This window comes from Thalassophryne amazonica, chromosome 6, assembly GCF_902500255.1.
Source record: "Thalassophryne amazonica chromosome 6, fThaAma1.1, whole genome shotgun sequence".
NCBI lineage: Eukaryota > Metazoa > Chordata > Actinopteri > Batrachoidiformes > Batrachoididae > Thalassophryne > Thalassophryne amazonica.
The window spans coordinates 101,260,679-101,287,811 of record NC_047108.1 but is presented as its reverse complement, the minus strand read 5'-3'; the positions used below and the strand labels follow the sequence as shown (position 1 = coordinate 101,287,811).

General features: G+C 40.7%; 1 protein-coding gene across 1 annotated transcript in view; it reads right to left on the bottom strand.

Annotated features, from left to right (window-relative positions):
• Positions 1-733: 733 nt before the first annotated feature.
• The window catches only part of si:ch211-167b20.8 (protein phosphatase 1 regulatory subunit 3A), a gene marked incomplete at its 5' end in the record, with an annotated part of 43,199 nt that continues 16,799 nt past the window's right edge, over positions 734-27,133 (bottom strand). Inside the window, 3 exons of the mRNA XM_034172970.1 lie at positions 734-1,666; positions 11,646-11,716; positions 21,505-21,551. Of these exons, the coding sequence (XP_034028861.1) occupies positions 1,457-1,666; positions 11,646-11,716; positions 21,505-21,551 (328 nt within the window). The remainder of the gene's footprint in view (positions 1,667-11,645; positions 11,717-21,504; positions 21,552-27,133) is intronic.

The window sequence follows — 27,133 nt, the reverse complement described above, 5'->3', positions numbered from 1 at the left end:
GGGGGGGAAGGAGCCTGAGCTTGTGCGGGAGGTTGAGAGATACCGACTAGAGATAGTCGGGCTCACCTCCACGCACAGCTTGGGCTCTGGTACCCAACTCCTGGAGAGGGGCTGGACGCTCCAATTTTCTGGCGTTGCCCACGGGGAGAGGCGGAGAGCTGGGGTCACATTGCTTATTGCTCCCCAGCTCAGTCGCTATGTGTTGGAGTTCACTCCGGTGAACGAGAGGGTCGCGTCCATATGCCTTCGGGTCGGGGACAGGTCTCTCACTGTTGTCTCGGCCTACGGGCCGAGCGGCAGTGCACAGTGATCTGGAGAAGGCGTTTGACTGTGTCCCTCGGGGCACCTGTGGGGGTGCTCTGGGAGTATGGGGTCCGGGGTCCTTTGCTAAGGCTATCCGATCCCTGTACAACCGCAGCAGGAGCTTGGTTCGCACTGCTGGTAGTAAGTCAAACCTGTTTCCAGTGCATGTTGGCCTTGGGAGGTCTGGGCGGCTTTGCTTGAGCTGCTGCCCCTGCGACCCGACTCAGATAAAGCGGAAGAAAATGGATGGATGGATATGTGACATTAACATATGTACTAATTACTAATTGTAATGTCATTGCCAATTAAACTGCCTCTTGTTAGGACACCTGGTTATATATATTTTCCTGAAAATCAGTATAATTATGACCCCTTTAACTCTATCTCTACATATATATATAGCATTAATTCCTTGAAATAACCACAACTTTCAACTCACTGGCTTATTTAGGAATTATGAAAAGGCACTTAACTGGAAGACTTTTTACAAAGAACTGGTATAATTAAAACCACAGCAAGACCAAAAACAGTCCGGTGAGGAAGAGGACCCTGGGTTCCTGCAGTGCTACAAAGAATAAGATAACTCCACTCAGAAAGATGAAGGATGATCTCAGGTGTCTGTCTACATCACTCTCACACTGGGTTCCAGCAGCCTCTGAGGGTGTATTTGTTGGCATCTCTAATGATGTGTCAGGAGAAATCTGTACGGAGGCTTCCTTCTCATTCCAGGTCTGGACAGGATGAAGATCTAAAGTCTCCTCAGTGACAGCTCTGCTCAGAGACGGCCGAGCTTCTGCTCCCGGAGATGCCCGACTCTCTGTCAGAAGAGATGCGACTACACCAGGTGTACCACCTTCACCGTGTGGTGCAGCCACACTGGAACTTTCTGCTAAAGCTTTACCTCTGCAGCGAGTCACAGCAGGAGCAGAGCCAGAGTCACCAGACAGCTCATGCAAAGAAGGAGCCACGTGGTTGTCGGTCAATCCACCCTGTCCTGCTGACCACAGATTTGTCTTTGCTGCAGGCTGAGGGGTGCACAAAGCTGCTGAACTGGGAATTTCCTCTCCACCACATCTCAGCCTGGACTCCTGTGGCGGAGAAGCCAGCACTGCAGATGGACTTTGGTCTTCAGGTTGATCTGAGGCTTGCTTGTCTAATTCACAAGGGACTTGGAGTACGGCTGCGTCTCATTGGGTTGGACTGATTGCTGGCGCATGCTGCAAAAGTTTAAACTAGATTGAAGTGTGGTTTCGGAAGACATTGCAGTGAAGTGTTGACCTGGGGATACGGCGTTAGCGGACAGTGCTCCATCAACAAATGGATGCTCCTGGCTGGGCAAGATGGAGGAAGTAGATGGATGAATCTGTTAAAACAGTGAGACAGCAGTGACAGATAGGAGTCCACAAAGACAAAAGGAAAATATTTGAATACATTGAACTCAGAAAGAAGAAAAGAATTCTTCTGCATATTAATGCTTTTCTGGGAAAACGGTTCTCATGCTGATGTTATGGTGGCGAAGAAATGCAAACAAAACAGAGATGACGTGATGAGCCCTCCCCTACAAACACACAAATAATTTATTCTTTGATCCAAATTGCATGTTATGAATAAACACATGGTATGTTCGCCAGTGTAATGTTTGAGAAAAAAAAACAAAAAACAAATAATGCTTTACCAGGAGTCCACACAATCCAAGATCATGCAACTGGTAAAAAAAGAAAATGTACACACAACCACTGAGGATATCAGAAAATACAGGAACATGATTTGTAATGAACACTGGAAAGTGAATCTCCTCTGAAACTATACAGTGCATCTGGAGACTATTCACAGCGCTTCACTTTTTCCACATTTTGTTATGTTACACCCTTATTCCAAAATGGAGTAAATTCATTTCCCCCCCTCAAAATTCTACTTACAACACCCCATAATGACAACATGAAAAAAGTTTGAAAATTTATAAAAAAAAAAAAAAACCCCAAACCAAACAAATTAAAAAACAACAAAAAAATCAGACGTACATAAGTATTCACATCCTTTGCTCAATACTTTTTTAATGCACATTTGGCAGCAATTACAGCCTCATGTCTTCTTCAATATGATACCACAAGCTTGGGACACCTATCTTTTGGGCAGTTTCACCCATTCCTCTTTGCAGCACCTCTCAAGCTCTATCAGGTTGGATGGGGAACGTCGGTGCACAGACATTTTCAGATCTCTCCAGGTGTTCAATCAGATTCAGGTCTAGGTTCTGACTGGGCCTCTTAAGGACATTCACAGAGTTGTCCTGAAGTCACTCCTTTGATATCTTGGCTGTGTGTTTAGGGTTATTGTCCTGCTGAAAGATGAACCATCACCCCAGTCTGAGGTCAAGAGCGCTCTGGAGCAGGTTTCAGCCAGGATGTCTCTGTACATTGCTGCATTCATCTTTCCCTCAATCCTGACTTGGTCACCTGTCTGACTAAGGCCCTTCTCCCCTGATCGCACAATTTAGTCGGGCGACCAGCTCTAGGAAGAGTCCTGGTGGAGCCAAACTTTTTCTTTTTATGGATGATGGAGGCCACTGTGCTCATTGGGACCTTCAAAGCAGCAGAAATGTTTCTGTACTCTTCCCCAGATTTGTGCCTCAAGCCAGTCTTGTCTCAAGGTCTACAGACAGTTCATTTCACTTCATGCTCTGACATGCACTGTCAACTATGGGACCTTATATGTAGACAGCTGTGTGTCTTTCCAAATCATGTCCTATTAACTGAATTTACCCCAGGTGGACTGAAAGTTAGCTGTAGAAACATCTCAAGGACAGTGTTGCCAGTTACTTTATATAGTTATTTTATGCAATTACTTCATTAGCAGGTTTATGCAGTTACTTTATTAGCAGCTGCTGACAACTTGTAACTAAGTAATATAATTAATAAGGTAACTAGTAATCAACTTGGTCACTCTTAAGATTGAGTTATCAGTAAAGTACCTAATCAGCAAAGTAACTACTACTAATTACTAGTTACTTTATTAGTTACACTCAGCAGCTGCTGACATGTTGTCCGCAGCTGCTAATGATGTAACTATAAAGTAACTGTAAAATGTAACTGTATAAAGTAACTAATAAAGTAACTTTTGAAAGTTACTGTGGCAACACCGCTCAAGCATGATCAGTGGAAACAGAATGCACCTGAGCTCAAATCTCAGCTTCATGGTAAAAGCTGTCAATACTTATGTGATTTCTTATTGTTTTTTTATTAATAAATCTGAAAAAAAAAAATTCACATTGTCTTTACGGGATATTGTGTGTAGAAGTCTGATGTGAAAAAAAGAATTTCATCCTTTTAGAAATAAGGCTGTGTAGCGTATTGAATCGCCTCACACCAGGGAACCAGAAAATGTAACAGATATAAATTAAAACAATTAAATATTTAATTATATATTAAGCGATTAAATTTAATTACATATGAAATATCTCAAAAGGGGCATCATGTCATTATCGTTATTAATCAGTATTTGATCTGAAAGTCATACGTTCTGGATACGACTGATTACACATCTGTCTTCAACTGGACACAAGACAAACACTGAGCACAATATTTACAGATTTATTTACATATGTACAGGTACAAATAAATGTGACTGAGATTTTGACAATATGGGTAATGATTCATAGTTTTATTACTGAGACGATATGTTGATGATGAGACGTGAAAACAAGGAAAAAGAAGCAAGGCACTAAATTTAATAAGAACAAACCTGGTTGGAATTTAGTGGTAAATTTTCAGTTCACAAATCATTATTATTATTATTATTATTATTTAAAAAGTAAGAAAATTAACCAAATAAAGCCACTTTTGCATCACTGACAGCAAGGCCATTGGAACACTTGAAGGTTCACTTATCTGGTCCCGTTGGATCAGATGTGGTGGAAAGGTCTGGTCCGTTTGCTTCTTTCTGGATTGGCCTTTGGTGGCCTTCTTTAATTGGCCTGCATCAAGGTAACCCACTGGGTCTCCCAGGTGACTACAGGCATGGATCCAGCTCATTTTCCTGGCAAGACCAAACGTGATAGTTCCGCGGTCCCGCAGAAGCTTGGATCTAACCGACCCAGGATTAAGGTTTTGGTGTTTGCTAATAAAAATGCTCTGCCAGCTTCCAAAACTTGTGGAAACCTTTGTAAAAATGTACAAATAGTTCAAGGCTTTGCAAAGAAAAATCAAAGTTAACAAAAACACTTTTGGCATTGTGCGGAAAATGAACAATTTGGAGACTCGCAAATTCACTCTAATTTGAAATTATATTCTTTATATTGTATGGCTTTGCCTTACAATATAAAGCGCCTTGGGGCAACTGTTTGTTGTGATTTGGCGCTATATAAATAAAATTGATTTGATTTGATTCCTTAAGTTATTAAAAACTGGTGCATCAAATAACGAATATTACAGAATCAAAAAGAAATATAATGTAGCAAAAGAAACAATGAAACAAAAGTCATGAGTTAAGACTTAGAAAAAAGAGTGATTGGAAGAGAGCTGAAGAGAGTTCAAGAAGAAAAAGTCTGAAGAAAAACCGAGCCGAGTCGAAAAATATCAAGTTCCTTTGTTTCAGGGTCATTTTAAAGAGGCATGGTCATAAGCTCCACCCACTTGGCCTCAGGCTTCTCCCAAAGAAAATTATTTGAAAAACACATCAGATACAATGAATGACATATACCTTCTTTCTTCTTTACTAATAAATTATAAGCTGACTGACACATCTAAACGCATACTAGAAAAGGAAAGTGATTAAAAGAAACTCTGTTTTCACCATGACAATTCATTAATAATTCAACAAATAACATTTTAACATGCACCAACCATTATAAAAATGAATGCTTGTAGTATCACATGAAAAAAACCATGTAACAGATTAAACCGGAATATACTTTTTTATTTGGTTAACTCTAACAAGGGGAAAAAAATTACAATTTCTCTCCTTTGTTAACATAAAATATATTCACATATTGAAGAGTCCATGTTCTTCCCAGCATAGGGCACTGTGGTTCCATCCCAGTGTTGGCTCTTTTTATGACCTCTGATCTTTTGGGTCTGGCTGCTTGAGAGTCTAGGTTTATTGAGCTGTTATCTGTAGGGAGAATCCTGTTGGTGTCTGGACATCTTCTGACTTCGGACAGGTTTCATTAAGCTGTCTAATAAATTCAGGTTGAACTGGAATTGCTGGGACCTAGTTCAACAAGTATATTTTATCCTTAAGGACTGTTTCTTGAAGCTCTCCTGAGACGTCGTAAATTTGGTTAGGGAATGTTTGGAAAACTGGTAACTTTATGAGAAGGGAGGATTTTGATGCACGTTGATAACATTGAGTCAGTCAACTGTCACACATTAGAAACTTAGAAATGTCTGGAGAGTCAGTTCTTTGTTAAAAGTGGAAAATGAAGGCAACCTTTGACTCTGTAAAGATATGTCTGTGGCTATGTTCGCTATAGCTATAACATAACAAAATGTGGAAAAAATGAAGGGCTGTGAATACTTTCCTGACGTACCGTACATTTCAAAGAAAACTTTAAACAATTTAACAAGCACTTAGGAACAAAAATCCATTTTTATAATGTTAAGTCAAATAACACATTATAAAAACAGTACCTGCAATCTGATCAGTACAAAACCAAGACACATGAAAACACAAAATATGACACAATTTCAGGCATACAGACAGAGTTGTCGCTATTCATGAATATGTTAAATGTTTAAAGTCACTCTCATTTCAGTCTCATGCCTCCTAATAAATTGTGTATAATATAACTTAAGATGCTGCACTTTTCAAGTCCAAGCTAAAGCTCAAATGTGTGTCACAGTTCTTGTTGTAATTATATTCCTCATTGATTTACAGTTAAAATTTTGAATTTACATTTTGACTCAAGAGGTCACTTTCTGCAGATGTGACACAAAAGAGAACATAAAACCACAAAGTGTGTGTGTTAAAAGCTAACCAAAATTCTTCCAGTGTGAAACTGTTGGTCATTAAAGCTGACAGTATGTTAAACTGATGACGTAGATTCTCACACACACTGTTTGTTGTGTCATTGCTTGTTGTTTACTGCAGCTGTGACTTCACCTTCACCTGTAATAATCAGTGACAGCATGCATTGAATACTGAACTAAAACAAACATAAATCCGGGCTGCACAGGAACATACCTCGCCAAATGTGCACCATCAGTGAAAGTAACACCACCTCCTCCCTCAACCTACAGAGGAGGGTGAAGATTACACTTATGTTGGTGATGCTTTTTGTTTGTTGATACCGCAAGTCATAAAGTCTCATTTTTTTCATTTCTCCCTCTGCAAATAAATTAATATTTCAATATAGGTTTTCCTATTACAGTGCATCTGGAAAGTATTCACAGCACTGGGCTTTTTCCACATGATGTTACAGCCTTATTCCAAAATGGATGAAATTAATTTTTTCTCAAAATTCTACACACAATACCCCATAATGATATTGTGAAAAAGTTGGGTTTTTTTTTTTAGATTTTTGTAAATTCATTAAAAATAAAATAAAAAACTAAGAAAGTACATAAGTATTCACAGCCTTTACGATGAAGCTCATAATTGAGCTCAGGTGCATCCTGTTTCCACTGATCATCCCTGAGATGTTTCTACAGCTTAACTGGAGTCCACCTGGGGTAATTTCAGTTGATTGGACATGATTTGGAAAGGCATATAAGGTCCTACAGTTGACAGTACATGTCTGAGCACAAACCAAGCATGAAGGTAAAGGAATTGTCTGTAGACCTCCAAGACAGGATTTTCTCAAGGCACAAATCTGGGGAAGGGTACAGAAACATGTCTGCTGTTTTGAAGGTCCCAATGAGGACAGTGGCATCCATCATCCATAAATGGAAGAGGGTCGGATCCACCAGGACTCTTTCTAGAGCTGGTCAACCATCTAAACTGAACAATTGGGGAGAAGGTCCTTAGTCAGGGAGGTGACCAAGAACCTGATGGTCACTCTGTCAGCGCTCCAACATTCCTCTGTGGAGAGATGAGAACCTTTCAGATGAACAACCATATTTACAGCAATCCACCAATCAGGCCTGTATGGTAGAGTGACGGAAGTCACTCCTTAGTAAAAGGCACATGACAGCCCACCTGGAGTTTACCAAAAGGCACCTGAAGGACTCTCAGTCCATGAGAAACAAAATTCTCTGGTCTGATGAGACAAAGATTGAACTCTTTGGCGTGAATACCAGGTGTCATGGTTGGAGGAAACCAGGCACCACTAATCACCTAGACAATGGCAGCATCATGCTTTGGGGATGTTTCTGTGTAGGCTTTCAGTTGTCCAGGTGGTTTCCATAGTAGAGAAGCTTGAATCTTCGACTGGACTGGGTTGCTTGACGCAAAGATGTTTCACTTCAAATCGCAGAAGCTTCCTCAGCTAAAATTCTTGCTCTGGTGGTCTGACTTCTGTCTTGACTCTTGTAGAGAAGAATAATCAAGAAGTCACAAAAGCTGGAGTTTTAAACCTAACCAGACCCCTCCTACTGAGAGGCAGACTGCTATAGGCTACTGACTAAACAAAGGTGCTAATTAGAGCTATTGTTTAGTCACTAGCCTATAGCAGTCGGCCTCTCAGTAGGAGGGGTCTGGTTAGGTTTAAAACTCCAGCTTTTGTGACTTCTTGATTATTCGTCTCTACAAGAGTCAAGACAGAAGTCAGACCACCAGAGCAAGAATTTTAGCTGAGGAAGCTTCTGCGATTTGAAGCGAAACGTCCTCGCGTCAAGCAACCCAGTCCAGTCGAAGATTCAAGCTTCTCTACTATGCTTTGGGGATGTTATTCAGTGGCAGGAACTGGGAGACTAGTCAGGATTGAGAGAAAGATGAATGTAGCAATGTACAGAGACATCCTGGATGAAAACCTGCTCCAGAGCTCAGACTGGAGTGACGGTTCATCTTTCAGCAGGACAATGACCCTAAGCACACAGTCAAGATATCAAAGGAGTGGCTTCAGGACAACTCTGTGAATGTCCTTGAGTGGCCAGCCAGAACCCAGACCTGAATCTGATTGAACACCTCTGGAGAGATCTGAAAATGGCCAGTCAAGGTACTGCACTTCTGCGTCGACCTCATTTATAGCGTGCTCAGGTTACCACTTGGTGCGCATGGGTGAGGGTTTGAGATTATTTGTAACCTGACCCATTCGCCGAATGGGTGCTCCTGTGATGTGAACACTAACATCCGTAAGATGTCTTGTAAATCACTTCAGAGGTGTTATCTGGTTGCAAAAACAGTGTTTTTAGATTTAGAAGTGTTTATTTCTCATTAACAAAATATTTACAAAATTTATAAAATATATGACAAGCATGTTTACAGAGAAATAAGCTGTTCAGACTGTGGATCATTTTCCACCATCTTGGTTTATTTTGTTCAAGTGACCAGCTAGTTGACGTCACTTTGCCTTTCTTTACTCAAACTGACAGTACACTTGGCAGCATCTTCTCTCAGACTGGGGGGAGCTCCCACGTGATCTATGACATCGCTACCAAATGTAGGTCATGGTGTCTGATCACTTGAAATTCTTTCCTTTAGGGGGCGAAATTCAAAATTGTTCCCAGACAGCACAAAGTTTGATCATATTGGCAATATCATATTATGAATCCCATATTTAAAGGCTAAGGAACGAAATAATAGCTTAAAAAACCCAGATGCCATACAGCTTTAACAATCAATCGCTTTAAAACTTTTCTTTACATTTATTGATAATGCATGTGCACACATGTACCTCTGCCGCTAAACTTGCTTTGTGACACATCTAATGAGAGTTTAGCATATTTAGTGGCCACAAGAAGCATTTTACTGCCATATTATCTGATTGCCCCGCACATTTTCTATATATATTAGCCAATGACTGTTTTAAAGATCACACTAAATACTGTGCTGATTAATCTTTTAGTCCTGTCTAAAGCATTGAACCCATAACGATCTAAAGCCCCCATCACACATAGCAAGAATGTGCAGGAACCAGCCTGACACGGCAAATATTGCTATAATCTGAAGCAGTCGGGAGGAAAAGAGGCGTGATCAGCAGTATCGGCATGCATCCAGATTACCTCGTCCACACCTGCACGATGGCATCCAAAGTACATGTAGACAACAGCTAGATGACACAGACTGCTGTCAGATGGCCATAAAAGGCGCTGAAGACTGCCTGATGTCCAAATGTCTGCATGACAAACACGGGACCAGAGTGAGAGGGAGCGCTGTGTTCCTGCCTTTGCACAGTCCCTGCTGGTACTGAACATCGGAGTACAACCAATGTATGGACGGGACTCACACCATATGTGTCCAAGCCGTCATGGTGCGGTCACTCACTCACTCATGCAATCACATCTGCACTCATCTTCCCCAACATATCGCTACTGACCTCACGTGTGTGTGCGCAGAGCAGAGCTGGACTGATGACGTGATTGCTGGGTGTGTGTCTGTGTGTGCGTGTTCACGATAGCTGAATGACCAGCTATGTGTGTGCGGTGCGCGTGATGGCGCACATGCACATTGCTGCCAACTGCTGGACACTGCTGGCAGTGGGACATGCTGTCCCATGCATGAGACGCAGTTTTTCCAGGGAACTTTAATTTCTTTTTTTGTGTGTTTTGGCTCACTTCAACAGCACAACGCAACTGTGGACACTGTGATGGTTAGATTATCACATGAAATTTATTTTTGCATGGTTGATTCCAGCACACAGCAGCTAGGTGAGAGGATTTTAACCACAGCCTGTGGTCCAACTCCACATCCATGTCCGTGCTGTGAAACACTCCTGGACCACTGTTGGAGGTGAGATTCATGTTTATTAACGCTGTCACGGCCTGGCACAACAGTTTCATATCTCCTACAGAGTTAGAAGGTGATCAAATAGTACAGCGGTGAGATCCATTGAGCTCCGAGCCTGACGGCCTGGCACAACAGTTTCATATCTCCTACAGAGTTAGAAGGTGATCAAATAGTACAGTGGTGAGATCCGTTGAGCTCCGAGCCTAACGCATACAATGATGTGTTACTGAGCATGAGACCATGGAGAGGCGCAGCTGCCTGTGGTATATAGCAATATGATGGAGACAATAGCAAGGAATGGACACATATCTGTACTGTAAGGTCTATTGTGGATATAACAGCCTGTTCAGATTTGCGGCAGTGTGCACGCACTGGTGCACAGTGCTTTCGGTTTGATAGCCGCTGTTCACATTCACTGTACATGATAATAATTCCTAATTATTATCGTGATGAAGCGTGCCACATACATTTCAACAGTTCCTTTGCGCTCCGGGGGGACATTATTATACGTGGCATGTGGATGTCATACCGACAAGTTTTGCCATGCCAGATCCATCTCGAGGTTCCCTTGTATGCGCTCAAATCATTTCGGATCCTGTTTTGCCCCATGAGAATATGTAAATTGCGGTCAGATGGTGCTCAGATTGCACATGGACCGCCGTCACATAGGTGTCTCATCTCGATGGCGCCCGGAGGGTTTTGAACATGTGCATCACACTTGGAGCCGCCAGCCAATTTCGACCAACTGTGCGGACTCTGGCAAATGGCTGTCAGAATGTTTTGGAACTGAAACCCGACACTTTTCGGATGTGTGCCGATTCATCATTCTGATGCCGTTCTGCATGATTCTGGTTATGTGTGATGGGGGTATAAAAATAGGCCCCAGGTTAAATGGTCAGAATTTCCTTGTAATATAACTTTATCACAACTGTGTGATGTTGTGAGTTATAAGGACATGACAGACACATGGATTCAGCACCATGAAGATGATGAAGTAAACATACAGCATGAATATTAAATTAATAAAAAACCCAACCTGAACAGTGAACTAAAAACAAAATGTTAATTCCGTGCATTGTGATGTGAATATAAAACAAACAACATACTCATGCGACAGCGGTGAGAAGCCACACATTACCTAAGTTGTTGCAGAAGCTTCAATAAGCTGTAAACAAAATAAACAACCAAGCCAGTGATGATAAGCCATAAATGCTGAAAAGGAATGTTTGTTATGTTTTATTAGACACATGACTCGCATAAAGGGGTGAAGCACTTAGTCTGCTTACCTGTTAAATGCCAGTATATCAACATCTGCATGCAAATCACCATGATTTGGACACAATCCAAAAGCTAATTCACTAGATGTGTGTTGTCTGTCGGCGAATAAGCCAACAATCCAAACATGATGAACTGTTTTACTTTTTGCAGTTCAGTGTAAGTTCACAAAGTAGGAAGATTATTAATATTTATGATGTATTCCACCATAAAGAGGTTGTGAAAATGCACTTGCTTATTAGGCCTACCTCTATGTCCAACTCTGGCAGAATGAAAGCTGGAGGCTGGACGTTTTCTGATGTGGAGCTTCCTACTTCTTCTGTGAACAGAAAGCAGATAGACCATGAAACTTTGATTAGTCTGGAAAGGGAAATATATATATATCAAACCATATTTTGCACAAGCATGAATTCCTGACCTTTTAAACTGTGTTAGTAATTAAGTCAAGAAATTAATGATGTGTGTTATGCTGACCCACGTTATGCAGTTATTCTATATTATAATATATACTCGTATATTCTTGAAAGGGTAGTTGTAAAACAGCTAACTGATCATCTGCAGAGGAATGGTCTATTTGAAGAGTTTCAGTCAGGGTTTAGAATTCATCATAGTACAGAAACAGCATTAGTGAAGGTTGCAAATGATCTTCTTATGGCCTCGGACAGTGGACTCATCTCTGTGCTTGTTCTGTTAGACCTCAGTGCTGCTTTTGATACTGTTGACCATAAAATTTTATTACAGAGATTAGAGCATGCCATAGGTATTAAAGGCACTGCGCTGCGGTGGTTTGAATCATATTTGTCTAATAGATTACAATTTGTTCATGTAAATGGGGAATCTTCTTCACAGAGTTCCACAAGGTTCTGTGCTAGGACCAATTTTATTCACTTTATACATGCTTCCCTTAGGCAGTATTATTAGACGGTATTGCTTAAATTTTCATTGTTACGCAGATGATACCCAGCTTTATCTATCCATGAAGCCAGAGGACACACACCAATTAGCTAAACGCAGGATTGTCTTACAGACATAAAGACATGGATGACCTCTAATTTCCTGCTTTTAAACTCAGATAAAACTGAAGTTATTGTACTTGGCCCCACAAATCGTAGAAACATGGTCTCTAACCAGATCCTTACTCTGGATTGGCATACCCTGACCTCTAGTAATACTGTGAGAATCTTGGAGTCATTTTTGATCAGGATATGTCATTCAAAGCGCATATTAAACAAATATGTAGGACTGCTTTTTTTGCATTTACGCAATATCTCTAAAATTAGAAAGGTCTTGTCTCAGAGTGATGCTGAAAAACTAATTCATGCATTTATTTCCTCTAGGCTGGACTATTGTAATTCATTATTATCAGGTTGTCCTAAAGTTCCCTAAAAAGCCTTCAGTTAATTCAAATGCTGCAGCTAGAGTACTAACGGGGACTAGAAGGAGAGAGCATATCTCACCCATATTGGCCTCTCTTCATTGGCTTCCTGTTAATTCTAGAATAGAATTTAAAATTCTTCTTCTTACTTATAAGGTTTTGAATAATCAGGTCCCATCTTATCTTAGGGACCTCGTAGTACCATATCACCCAATAGAGCACTTCGCTCTCAGACTGCAGGCTTACTTGTAGTCCTAGGGTTTGTAAGAGTAGAATGGGAGGTAGAGCCTTCAGCTTTCAGGCTCCTCTCCTGTGGAACCAGCTCCCAATTCAGATCAGGAGACAGACACCCTCTCTACTTTTAAGATTAGGCTTAAAACTTTCCTTTTTGCTAAAGCTTATAGTTAGGGCTGGATCAGGTGACCCTGAACCATCCCTTAGTTATGCTGCTATAGACGTAGACTGCTGGGGGGTTCCCATGATGCACTGTTTCTTTCTCTTTTTGCTCTGTATGTACCACTCTGCATTTAATCATTAGTGATCGATCTCTGCTCCCCTCCACAGCATGTCTTTTTCCTGGTTCTCTCCCTCAGCCCCAACCAGTCCCAGCAGAGGACTGCCCCTCCCTGGGCCTGGTTCTGCTGGAGGTTTCTTCCTGTTAAAGGGGAGTTTTTCCTTCCCACTGTAGCCAAGTGCTTGCTCACAGGGGGTCGTTTTGACCGTTGGGGTTTTACATAATTATTGTATGGCCTTGCTTTACAATATAAAGCGCCTTGGGGCAACTGTTTGTTGTGATTTGGCGCTATAAAAAAAAAAAATTGATTGATTGATTGATAATAGCCAAGTGGCCTCTGTGTGCATGTGTGTGTGCGTGCATGCATGTTCATGGCTTTGATCATACAGAAACCGGGGAGCGCTGACATTTCCTGTTTGCTGTACTTATGTATTTTGAGTCAAGGATGAGCGCTGCGAAAATGGAAAGTTGATAGGACAAATATTTTGGAGAAATTAGTAATTTTATCTCACCAGCAAACAATGGACTTTGGGCTACAATGCACCATGGGAGTTCAGGGTTTTGAGGTTTTAAATGTTGTTATTGTGGTTCATGGTAGTTTAACAGTGTTGTTATTGTTATTGATTTATTGTGTTTTTAATAGTTCAATTGGTTTAGTCAGTTTAGTTAAGTGTTATGTTGTTATTACCATGAGTGAGTTAAGTCTCATTTTGGTACCATGAGTGAAATGTGTAGTGTTTTTAATGTCTTCTGCCATCGTCTTTTTTTTTCTTTCAAATTAAAAGTACCTGCTGACAGCAGCTGTATGTGCGTGCAACTTTGATAACAGACAAACTGTGGAGTGTCAGGTTCTGCCCTGGCCCGGGGTTTATGGCTGTGTTTATCCCTTGTTCATGTCCAAGCTTCCTCTGAGGATTCTACTGTTTTATTTTTCATATGATTATACTTTTGTCATTTTAGTCTCAGTTTTGTTCTGTTTATTTCTTTTCTTTGTGTAATGCTTTTGTCACTAGTTTTTCTTGGTTTATGTCACGTTTTGGCCCTGATCGCGGCTTTGATCCTTTTTCCCCTCTTTCTTTTCATTTACATCTGCTCCAGCTTTGACTTATTACTTATTTTATTTTCATCATGTGTTTATTCTCTGTTCTGTTTTGCTTTGTCACTTTGTTTCTTTGTTACTTTTATACTTTGGCCATAAGTTCAGTTCCGTTCTAGTTTTGCTCTACCAGTTTGTGTTTTTGATCATTAATTAATCATTTGTTTATTTTGTTAATCTCATTTGTGTTATCAGTTATGCTGACGTATCGGGTTTTGGTTAGCAGTTGTCTTTGTTTTACTTATAGTTTATTTCTTAGACAGTTCCAGTCTGGTTTTGTCTTTGTGTTCATTTTCTTACTGTTCTCTGAATAGCCCTCATGTTCATGCCAGATTCTAGTTTCTGTTCATAGTTATATTCTGTCCTAGGATTCTGTTTGATCTCTGTTCTCAGTTTCTCCTTCAGGCCATCTTATTATGTTCACTCCACACCCTGCACCTGCCATTATGTCTTCATCCCTCACTTATATCTGATTGTGTTGTCGCTTCATACCACTTCACCAGCTCTTGTGTCCTCGTCTCTCTCTGTGTTTCTGTCTGCTTTGTGTCTCCGTCACTCACGCTCTTTGCATCCTGCCCACATCTTTGTATCTTACATCACTCCACTTTGAGCCACTCCTTCCTTTCTATCTTGCACAGTGCTTAATCTTTGTTCATGGCCACACCCCTTTCTAGATTGTTCTTCCACATGCACCTTGTTAACTCCACTCTTATTTAACCATCTCCCCTGTCAGTTTGTTGTGTTATACACATTCCAGCTGTCTTTCTCAGTCCTAATTTTTGCCTCGCCATGTACCGTGTTTTGCTCTGTATTCTTCGACCATGCTTCTTGCCTCACCCCGGATGTCTGTGTTTGCTCGTGCCTCTGACCCCTGCTCAACCATGACTGCATTTTTGCTTGATCCTGATTGTACCTCTGCTCCACTGCTTGATCACATGTGTACCGAACCAGAGCCTGGAATAAAGACCATGTCTTCTCTTACACCTAAGCCTAGCCTGGGAGTCTGCAATGCGTGTTCAGCCACTACAGGTGCCCTGACAGTTTATCAGTTATTCTTTCAATCATTCTTTGCATTATCTGTATTCTGTAGTCTCTGGTTTTGTTTTCTGTTTATCATTTATACTGCCTTTAGTCAATAGTTTGTGTTGCCATTTTATTATCATTTACTTTTACACTTAAGCCATTGTCAGTTCCGTTCTAGTTTTGGTTATAGTCTTTATTTTTCTTGTTGTCCTCTTTTTAGGGTGGTCACATTATTTCCTTGGTTGCCCCTTTGTTTTGTTCACGTTAATTATTGTCGGTCGTTGGGCATGTCATGTATTTCAATGTTGATTTTTTTCTGTCACTTATTTCTCTTGCTTTGGTCTGCTTTGTTTTTTGTGTCACTTCACCCTCTTGCACGTGCCTTTGTGTTTCCCGGTCACACCCCTTCCAGAACCTTCCCCACACCTGTTCCCCATTCAAGCCTGATTAACCTGCCCATTATTTAAGCCTCACAGTCCCCTAGTTCCTTGCCAGTTTGACAAATTCATTTCACATTCCAGCCTCACACCATAGTCCTGTTTGCCTTGTTGTATTTTTGACCTGCTGTTATTTTTTGATCTCCGCCTCGCCAGTATCCCTGAACCTCTGCTCGTTTGTTGACTCTGCCTCTGATTCTACCGTTTGGATGCTTATGTATTTTGGGTCAAGATGAATGCTGCGAAAACAGAACATTGATAGGACTTATATTTTTGAAGTAGCTACGGATATTAGTGAACAACACAGAACAATGGTTGTTGCTAGCTACTTTCTGGACTCACACGCCATTCCAGCAGGAGGTGTTAAGTCATCTTTATATTAAAAGTGTGAGTGCGAAAAGTGATTTTTAGTAAGTTCAGTGTAAGTACATAATAAAATTATAAATGTGTTAAAATACATGGTTGACACAAGAAAGTGAAAACACTTATGAGGTAGGCTGAAAAGTTCTAAGCTCCCCATGAAGGAGTAATGCATTAACGCATTATAGTGAGCCTTAGAACTTTTCAGCCTACCGTCGTATTTCCATTGTGGTCCATGTAAAATAAAATGATAATAAGTGTGTGTATATGATAACAAGAACCTAAACAATTTATAAATACATTAAGATAGCAAATTAGCATAAAAATGCAGAATTAACAGGGAATAAAAAGGTTGAGTTCCTCTTCTAAAAATTGTTGAGGTCTAAGGTTCTAAAAACATTCTGGACTCCTTGCTTGCCTCTACTGGTGGTTGGCTCTCACTGCGGTATTGTATCACTTCCTGTTCCGGAGCACAGCGGTTGTTTTTTCTGTATCTGTAGCTGTTTAATCTGCGCAGTTAGATTGATCTATTATCTAGATTACGATTTGTTTTCCCAGTGTAATCTTTACGTGCCTTAACTAAAGCCACTCCTTCTGCTGAATTCACCTCTAAATTATTTACACATTATTCACTTTGCGTGTTTTTAGGAATCCGCTAGCCTAGCGTAGCTACTAGCTCTTAGCCGATTTAGCATGGCGGCTTCTCCTGTCTCTCCCGCACTTTTCTGCTCTGGGTGTGAAATGTTTAGTTATTCCTCGGCCTCCTTTAGCAGTAACGGTACTTGTAATAAGTGTAGCTTATTCGTAGCTTTGGAGGCCAGGCTGGGCGAATTGGAGACTCGGCTCCGCACCGTGGAAAATTCTACAGCTAGCCAGGCCCCTGTAGTCGGTGCGGACCAAGGTAGCTTAGCCACCGTTAGTTACCCCCTGGCAGATCCCGAGCAGCCAGGAAAGCAGGCCGACTGGGTGACTGTGAGGAGGAAGCGTAGCCCTAAACAGAAGCCCCGTGTACACCGCCAACCCGTTCACATCTCTAACCGTTTTTCCCCACTCGACGCACAACACCCGCCGAGGATCAAACTCTGGTTATTGGCGACTCTGTTTGCGACAATGTGAAGTTAGCGACACCAGCAACCATAGTCAATGTCTTCCGGGGGCCCGAGGCAGGCGACATTGAAGGAAATTTGACAACTGCTGGCTAAGGCTAAGCGTAAATTTGGTAAGATTGTAATTCACGTCGGGGTGTAATGACACCCGGTTACGCCAATCGGAGGTCACTAAAATTAACATTAAACGGTGTGTAACTTGGCAAAAACCAATGTCGGACTCTGTAGTTTTCTCTGGGCCCTCCCAATCAGACCGGGAGTGACATGTTTAGACGCATGTTCTCCTTGAATTGCTGCTGTCTGAGTGGTGTCCAAAAAATGAGGTGGCTTCATAGATAATTGGCAAAGCTTCTGGGGAAAACCTGGTCTTGTTAGGAGAGACGGCATCCATCCCACTTTGATGGAGCAGCTCTCATTTCTAGAAATCTGGCCAATTTTCTTAAATCCTCCAAACCGTGACTATCCAGGGTTGGGACCAGGAAGCAGAGTTGTAGTCTTACACACCTCTCTGCAGCTTCTCTCCCCCTGCCATCCCTCATTACCCCATACCTGTAGAGACGGTGCCTGCTCCCAGACTACCCAATAACCAGCAAAAATCTATTAAGCATAAAAATTCAAAAAGAAAAAATAATATAGCACCTTCAACTGCACCACAGACTAAAACAGTTAAATGTGGTCTATTAAACATTAGGTCTCTCTCTCTAAGTCCTTGTTGGTAAATGATATAATAATTGATCAACATATTGATTTATTTCTGCCTTACAGAACCTGGTTACAGCAGGATGAATATGTTAGTTTAAATGAGTCAACACCCCCGAGTCACACTAACTGTCAGAATGCTCGTAGCACGGGCCGGGGCGGAGGATTAGCAGCAATCTTCCATTCCAGCTATTAATTAATCAAAACCCAGACAGAGCTTTAATTCATTTGAAAGCTTGACTCTTAGTCTTGTCCATCCAAATTGGAAGTCCAAAAAACAGTTTTATTTGTTATATCTATCATCCCCTGGTCGTTACTGTGAGTTTCTCTGTGATTTCAGACCTTTGTCTGACTTAGTGCTTAGCTCAGATAAGATAATTTATAGTGGGCGATTTTAACATCCACACAGATGCTGAGAATGACAGCCTCAACACTGCATTTAATCTATTATTAGACTCTATTGGCTTTGCTCAAAAGTAATGAGTCCACCCACCACTTTAATCATATCTTAGATCTTGTTCTACTTATGGTATGGAAATAGAAGACTTAACAGTATTCCCTGAAAACTCCCTTCTGTCTGATCATTTCTTAATACATTACATTTACTCTGATGGACCACCCAGCAGTGGGGAATAAGTTTCATTACACTAGAAGTCTCTTCAGAAAGCGCTGTAACTAGGTTTAAGGATATGATTCCTTCTTTATGTTCTCTAATGCCATATACCAACACAGTGCAGAGTAGCTACCTAAACTCTGTAAGTGAGATAGAGTATCCGTCAATAGTTTTACATCCTCATTGAAGGACAACTTTGGATGCTGTAGCTCTCTAAAAAGAGAGCTTTAAATCAGAAGTGCCTGACTCCGTCGTATAACTCACAAACATCGTAGCTTAAAGCAGATAACCAGTAATTTGGAGAGGAAATGGCGTATCACTAATTTAGAAGATCTTCACTTAGCCTGGAAAAAGAGTCTGTTGCTCTATAAAAAAGCCCTCCGTAAAGCTAGGACATCTTTCTACTCATCAGCTAATTGAAGAAAATAAGAACAACCACCAGGTTTCTTTTCAGCACTGTAGCCAGGCTGACAAAGAGTCAGAGCTCTATTGAGCTGAGTATTCCATAACTTTAACTAGTAATGACTTCATGACTTTCTTTGCTAACAAATTTAACTATTAGAGAAAAAATTACTCATAACCATCCCAAAGACGTATCGTATCTTTGGCTGCTTTCAGTGATGCCTGTATTTGGTTAGACTCTTTCTCTCCGATTGTTCTGTCTGAGTTATTTTCATTAGTTACTTCATCCAAACCATCAACATGTTATTAGACCCCATTCCTACCAGGCTGCTCAAGGAAGCCCTACCATTATTTAATGCTTTGATCTTAAATATGATCAATCTATCTTTGTTAGTTGGCTATGTACCACAGGCTTTAATGGTGGCAGTAATTAAATCATTACTTAAAAAGCCATCACTTGACCCAGCTATCTTAGCTAATTATAGGCCAATCTCCAACCTTCCTTTTCTCTCAAACATCTTGAAAGGGTAGTGTAAACAGCTAACTAATCATCTGCAGAGGAATGGTCTATTTGAAGAGTTTCAGTCAGGTTTTAGGAATTCATCATAGTACAGAAACAGCATTAGTGAAGTTACAAATGATCTTCTTATGGCCTCGGACAGTGGACTCATCTCTGTGCTTGTTCTGTTAGACCTCAGTGCTGCTTTTTGATACTGTTGACCATAAAATTTTTATTACAGAGATTAGAGCATGCCATAGGTATAAAGGGCACTGCGCGCGGTGGTTTGAATCATATTTGTCTAATAGATACAATTTGTTCATGTAAATGGGGAATCTTCTTCACAGACCTAAAGTTAATTATGGAGTTCCACAAGGTTCTGTGCTAGGACCAATTTTATTCACTTTATACATGCTTCCCTTAGGCAGTATTATTAGACGGTATTGCTTAAATTTTCATTGTTACGCAGATGATACCCAGCTTTATCTATCCATGAAGCCAGAGGACACACACCAATTAGCCTAAACTGCAGGATTGTCTTACAGACATAAAGACATGGATGACCTCTAATTTCCTGCTTTTAAACTCAGATAAAACTGAAGTTATTGTACTTGGCCCCACAAATCTTAGAAACATGGTGTCTAACCAGATCCTTACTATGGATGGCATTACCCTGACCTCTAGTAATACTGTGAGAAATCTTGGAGTCATTTTTTGATCAGGATATGTCATTCAAAGCGCATATTAACAAATATGTAGGACTGCTTTTTTGCATTTACGCAATATCTCTAAAATCGAAGGTCTTGTCTCAGAGTGATGCTGAAAAACTACTTCATGCATTTATGTCCTCTAGGCTGGACTATTGTAATTCATTATTATCAGGTTGTCCTAAAAGTTCCCTAAAAGCTTCAGTTAATTCAAAATGCTGCAGCTAGTGTACTGACGGGGACTAGAAGGAGAGCATATCTCACCCATATTGGCCTCTCTTCAATTGGCTGTCCTGTTAATTCTAGAATAGAATTTAAATTCTTCTTCTTACTTATAAGGTTTGAATAATCAGGTCCCCTCTTATCTTAGGGACCTCGTAGTACCATATCACCCCAATAGAGCGCTTCGCTCTCAGACTGCAGGCTTACTTGAGTTCCTAGGTGTGTAGATAGAATGGGAGGCAGAGCCTTCAGCTTTCAGGCTCCTCTCCTCTGGAACCAGCTCCAATTCAGATCAGGGAGACAGACCCCCTCTCTACTTTAAATTAGCTTAAAATTTCTTTTTGCTAAAGCTATAGTTGGGGCTGGATCAGGTGACCCTGAACCATCCCTTAGTTATGCTGCTTGACGTAGACTGCTGGGGGTTCCCATGATGCCCTGTTTCTTTCTCTTTTTGCTCTGTATGCACACTCTGCATTTAATCATTAGTGATTCGATCTCTGCTCCCCTCCACAGCATGTCTTGTCTGGTTCTCTCCATCAGCCCCAACCAGTCCCAGCAGAAGACTGCCCCTCCCTGAGCCTGGTTCTGCTGGAGGTTTCTTCTGTTAAAAGGGAGTTTTTTCCTTCCCACTGTAGCCAAGTGCTTGCTCACAGGGGGTCGTTTTGACCGTTGGGGTTTTACATAATTATTGTATGGCCTTGCCTTACAATATAAAGCGCCTTGGGGCAACTGTTTGTTGTGATTTGGCGCTATATAAAAAAATTGATTGATCAATCAATCAATCAATCAATCAATTTTTTTATATAGCGCCATATATATTTATATATTTATATTGATTGATTGATTATTTCCAACTCATTATGCAAGCTTTGCTTAATTTATTATCACCCTTGAAAAATGTTAGATACCTATTTTATAAACACTACCCAATCTAGAGCCCATGGATCCACACGGGCAACACGCTAGTACATTACTTTAAAGTTTAAACACACCTTAACAATATATTATACATCACAGGATATGTGGATGTGTGTGATGGTGATTAATTCTGTACCTTTGTGCTCATTATGCTCATCCTCGGAAGCTAACTCATCATCCACACTGAAAGAGAACAGCGATATAGATTAGAAAACAAAAGGCCTAAAACAGTCAAAGATGGCAAACATTGTGAGAAGGGCGAATCCGTCAAAAGGTGGACATGGACCAAAAAACACCCAGAACATTTAGTATGGAGGCTATTTAAGTGCTGTACTAACATTTTAACACTTTAAAGAGTTACTGGAAATGATGAAACTGATCTCAAAGGCCTCTCATAATTTTCATATGGCTTGCACAAACAAGCACCAATTAAATGTCATCACAAACAATGAAGTTTCTCCATTTTAAAGCTCCTTTGCAAGACAAAAAATGGCCTTTGGTAAAAATTCTGCTATATATTTGTGATTACATATCATTTAGAACCCTTATACTATCCTTTTAGACAGCAAGTTAGTGTGCTTGGTTTCAGTACAGAAGGTTCCTGGTTCAAACCTCGCTCCTGCCCCATTTCTCTATATAATATGAAGTTGCATCAGGAAGGGTATTCAGCATAAAACTTGTGCACAGCAGGTCCACCTTGGATTTGCTGTGGCAACCCCGAGTGAAAACAAGGGAGTAGCTGAAGGGACATGCTCTACTCTCTGACTGATCCAACTTGAAAGCATTGACATGTAAAGTGGGGGCTTGTGGACTGTATGCTGTAACATCAGTCACGCTATATTTTTGTGATTAAAAGAAAAAAAATTTTTTCTTAAAGTTTTACTCTGTGCTTATTAGTAAGATGTAGTCTTGAAAGTGTGTTAAATGCACTTTTTTACTTGCAGTAGTTTGAAGACAATTTAGTAATGCCGCCAACACGGAATGTTGATAGGACTAATATTTTTGGAGAAATTACAGATATTAGCTAACAACAGTGAACAATGGCTGTTGATAATTACATTCTGGATTTACACGTCATTCCAGCAGGGGCGTTAAATCGTCTATATTAAAAGTGAAGTGGCCTTTGTGTAGTGTATGAGTGTGTGCATGTGTGTACCTTTGACCGCAGAGAAACTGGAGAGAGCTGACATTTGCTGTTTGGTATGGTTATGTATTTTGGATCAATGACGAACACCACCAAAACGGAGTGTTGATAGGACTAATATTTTTTGGAGAAACTACGGATATTAGCTAACAACTGTGAACAATGGCTGTTGATAATTACATTCTGGACTCAAATGCCATTCCAAATCATTATAGTAACTTTGCATAATTTATTACCACACTTGAAAAATGTCAGCTACCTATTTTAGAAACACTACCCAATCTAAAGCCCATGGATCCCCACGGTCAACACGCTAGGTTATTTATAACAGGGAAATTTCTGCATGTATCGATATAGAATTGTGAGATTCTGATGGAAATTTAACTTAAACCATACACAACTGTAAAAGCTACATTAAAAGCCTTTTGAGAGAATATAACCACTTTAAAATGAAAATTCTGACTTATTTATCAGTGTGTTTACTACAATTAAAACATTTAGTGGACTAAGGGTAACTGCAAGACAAAAGAATTTCCATTTGGATGCAGGTGGCAGTGGTGAACTCTCAGTGAAGAACTCTTCTGGTGTGCACAGATGGAATTCATAAAATGCAACCTGGATTTATTTTTATGCAGTAGCAGCAGCAGAGAGGTGATTCTGTTGAAGGTGTACCATTGCCAAGTCTCCTGCAAAGGATAGCACTGAATAAAATAAAGGTCAAGAAGTGTGACACGCATGTGACTGCAGTTACACAAATAGAGTAGGAATAGTATGCAGAGCTATTGCACCCTCACTTTTCTGCCTGCGGCACAGATAAAAAGGGAGTTTTCTTCCACTGTTAGAGCAAACTTTACAACCTACGGAAAAACAACTGCCAAAAGATTTAAAGTGAGAGACTGCAGACACTGGTGCATAAAAGATTAAGATGGTGGCAAAACTTTGACAGTGAAAGCAAGGAACAACATTGTTCCTGCTCTGCGGGGTTTACTTTTAGAACATTCTCTATCAGCTTTAAGCATTAATCTGTCAAATTGTATTTATCTGTGGACACAGTTTAGACTTAAACGGAACCAACAGATGGTTACTTCAGGTACGACCTGGAACCAGTCTAAGAACGGACAACTAATCCAAACTTCTCCTTCCACACTGCTGCCCCACTAGTGTGTCAAACTTCCAATTATCAGCTCACTTCAAAGCACCCTAATGGATCCAAAATGTTTGCTGTAACACTGGTGAGGACATATGCACGGCTCCCCAAACTCCTCTTTCTCAATCAGTGACTCATCCAGAATCCACCTGGCCTCGTTCTACTTCCAAAATGGCTACTGCAGTGAAGTCCTACATGACAACAGGATCAGTTTGTTCTTTTTATGGGTCATCTTAAGCTTTAGGGATCTGTTCTGCTGACTTGTGTCTATGCCACTTTGCAGTTGTGCATTGTGAGATTCACCACACAGTTCTGCTTTAACGTAACAACTCAAGCATTTAAACCGTCCATCTAAGATACAGGCGTAGATAAGGGTGTGTGCGCATTTTGCTTTTTTGGGGGGGGAAAGGGGCGTAACAACCCAAAATATTAACTCAATAAATCTCTGCCTTTTCATATTTTGAACCAAATGCAGAGCTGCCAACCATCCCGCATTGGGCAGGATTTACTCCTGTTGTCATGTTTAGGCCACGTTATGGTCCCTGTTATCATTTGTCCCCTTTCTTTAATCCACTACCTGCCCTGATTTTGCTTTAGCAGTTTTATTTTAGTCACTTGTTAAGTCTCAGTTTTGTTTGGTTCTAGTCATCCATCCCCTTTCTGTGTATTATACTGTAGTCATTGGTTTTGTTTTCTGTTTATTGTCTGTCCTCTGGTTATCCTACTTTAGGGCCCCTTCACACATAGTACGAATAAGTACAACTCAGGGCGACTCATGGCGGAACAGCCCATATGAGCGAACCATGGAAACATCAAGCCAACGGGCAGATGTGTACGATGCCGATGCAACCGTTCGTGCATATGGGAACACAGTGCGAGCAGCTGCGTGATGTGGTTCATAGAGCTGGCTGCCCGTCTAAACTTATATCATACTGGGGTGACGGTTCATCTTTCAGCAGGTCAATGACCCTGAGCACACAGTCAAGATATCAAAAGAGTGGCTTCAGGACAACTCTGTGAATGTCCTTGAGTGGCCCAGCCAGAGCCCAGACCTGAACCTGATTGAACATCTCTGGAGAGATCCAAAAATGGCTGTGCACTGACACTCCCCATCCAACCTGATGGAGCTTGAGAGGTGCTGCAAAGAGGAATGGGCAAAACTGCCCAAAGATAGGTGCACCAAGCTTGTAGCATCATATTCAAGAAGGCTTGAGGCTGTAAATTCTGCCAATGGTGCATCAACAAAGTACTGAGCAAAGGGTGACCTCAGTATTGACCTCAGTCTTGTGTCCAACACAAGACCTCATGGACAGGAACTGTTTTTTTTGTTTGTTTTTTTTCTGAATAGCACAAATAATTTGTGTGGCATCTTATTGTTTTGTAAATAGTTGCATAAAAAATGCCTCAAGCATTTCCTGCATTTTAATGTAAATATTTCTATATAACTTTGTTGTTTGCTACATTTGTACATATGTTTTTGAAATTTACAATTTATATTTGCATTCTAAGTTATAAAATGGTTTGTTAAACATGTTTGTGGTTTTCGCAGTAAAAAAAAAAACATTTTCTATTCTCATTTTATATTTTTGTGTAAATTTAAATAAACAGTTAAACTGTATATAAACTGTAAAACAGTTTTTTAAGGTAAATTATGAAGGTAAAGTCAAAAGTAGTCAAAAACGGGTAGTTATACCCCGGACTTCAGAGGGTTAAAGTAACATCATTCTTATTTTTTAATTTTATTACTATTCATACAGTGAGGAAAATAAGTATTTGAACACCCTGCAATTTTGCAAGTTCTACCACTTAGAAATCATGGAGGGGTCTGAAATTTTCATCTTAGGTGCATGTCCACTGTGAGAGACAATCTAAAAAACAAATCCGGAAATCACAATGTATGATTTTTTAATAATTTATTTGTATGTTACTGCTGCAAATAAGTATTTGAACACCTGTGAAAATCAATGTTAATATTTGGTACAGTAGCCTTTGTTTGCAATTACAGAGGTCAAACGTTTCCTGTAGTTTTTCACCAGGTTTGCACACACTGCAGCAGGGATTTTGGTCCACTTCTCCATACAGATCTTCTCTAGATCTTTCAGGTTTGGAGTTTCAGCTCCCTCCAAAGATTTTCTATTGAGTTCATGTCTGGAGACTGGCCAGGCCACTCCAAGACCTTGAAATGCTACTGGCTGTGTGTTTGGGGTCATGCTGGAAGACCCAGCCATGACCCATCTTCAATGCTCTTACTGAGGGAAGGAGGTTGTTTGCCAAAATCTCGCAATACCTGACCCCATCCATCCTCCCTTCAATACGGTGCAGTCGTCCTGTCCCCTTTGCAGAAGAGCACCCCCAGAGTATGATGTTTCCACCCCCATGCTTCACGGTTGGGATGGTTTTCTTGGGGTTGTTCTCATCCTCTAAGCATGGTAAGTGGAGTTGATTCCAAAAAGCTCTATTCTGGTCTCATCTGACCACATGACCTTCTCCCATGCCTCCTCTGGATCATCCAGATGGTCACTGGTGAACTTCAAATGGGCCTGGACATGTGCTGGCTTGAGCAGGGGGACCTTGCTGCCCTGCAAGATGTTAAACCATGACAGCATCATGTGTTATCATGTGTTACTAATGTAATCTTTGTGACTGTGGTCCCAGGTCTCTTCAGGTCATTGACCAGGTCCTCCTGTGTAGTTCTGAGCTTTCTCAGAATCATCCTTACCCCACAAAGTGAGATCTTGCATAGAATCCCAGACTGAGGGAGATTGACAGTCATCTTGTGTTTCTTCCACTTTCTAATAAATAATCATAACAGTAGTTGTCTTCTACCAAGCTGCTTGCCTGTTGTCCTGTAGTCCATCCCAGCCTTGTGCAGGTCTACAGTTTTGTCCCTGGTGTCCTTAGACAGCTCTTTGGTCTTGGCTATGGTGGACAGGTTGGAGTGTGATTGATTGTGTGAACAGGTGTCTTTTATACAGGTAACAAGTTCAAGTGAGGTCTGTGTGAGCCACAATTCTTGCTGGTTGATAGGTGTTCAAATACTTATTTGCAGCAGTAACATACAAATAAATTATTTAAAAAAAAATCATACATTGTGATTCCCATATTTTTTTTTCTTTTTTTTTAGATTATGTTTCTCACAGTGGACATGCACCTAAGATGAAAATTTCAGACCCCTCCATGATTTCTAAGTGGGAGAACTTGCAAAACCGCAGGGTGTTCAAATACTTATTTTCCTCACTGTAAGTTGCCCCCATTCTAACTTCTTGGTCATGTTTAGCAGGTTGCAAATGCAGGAATGGATGTATATGAACAACTTAAGTGAAATTAGCTACACAAAATATGAAATATCTTGGGTTTGTACTGTCTGCAATGAAAAAAATAAATGTTCATGTCATACTTTTTTTGTTTTTTCATCTTCCACACAAACCCAACTGTTTCTGATTTTGATGTGTGTGTGTGGGTTTGTATTTATAT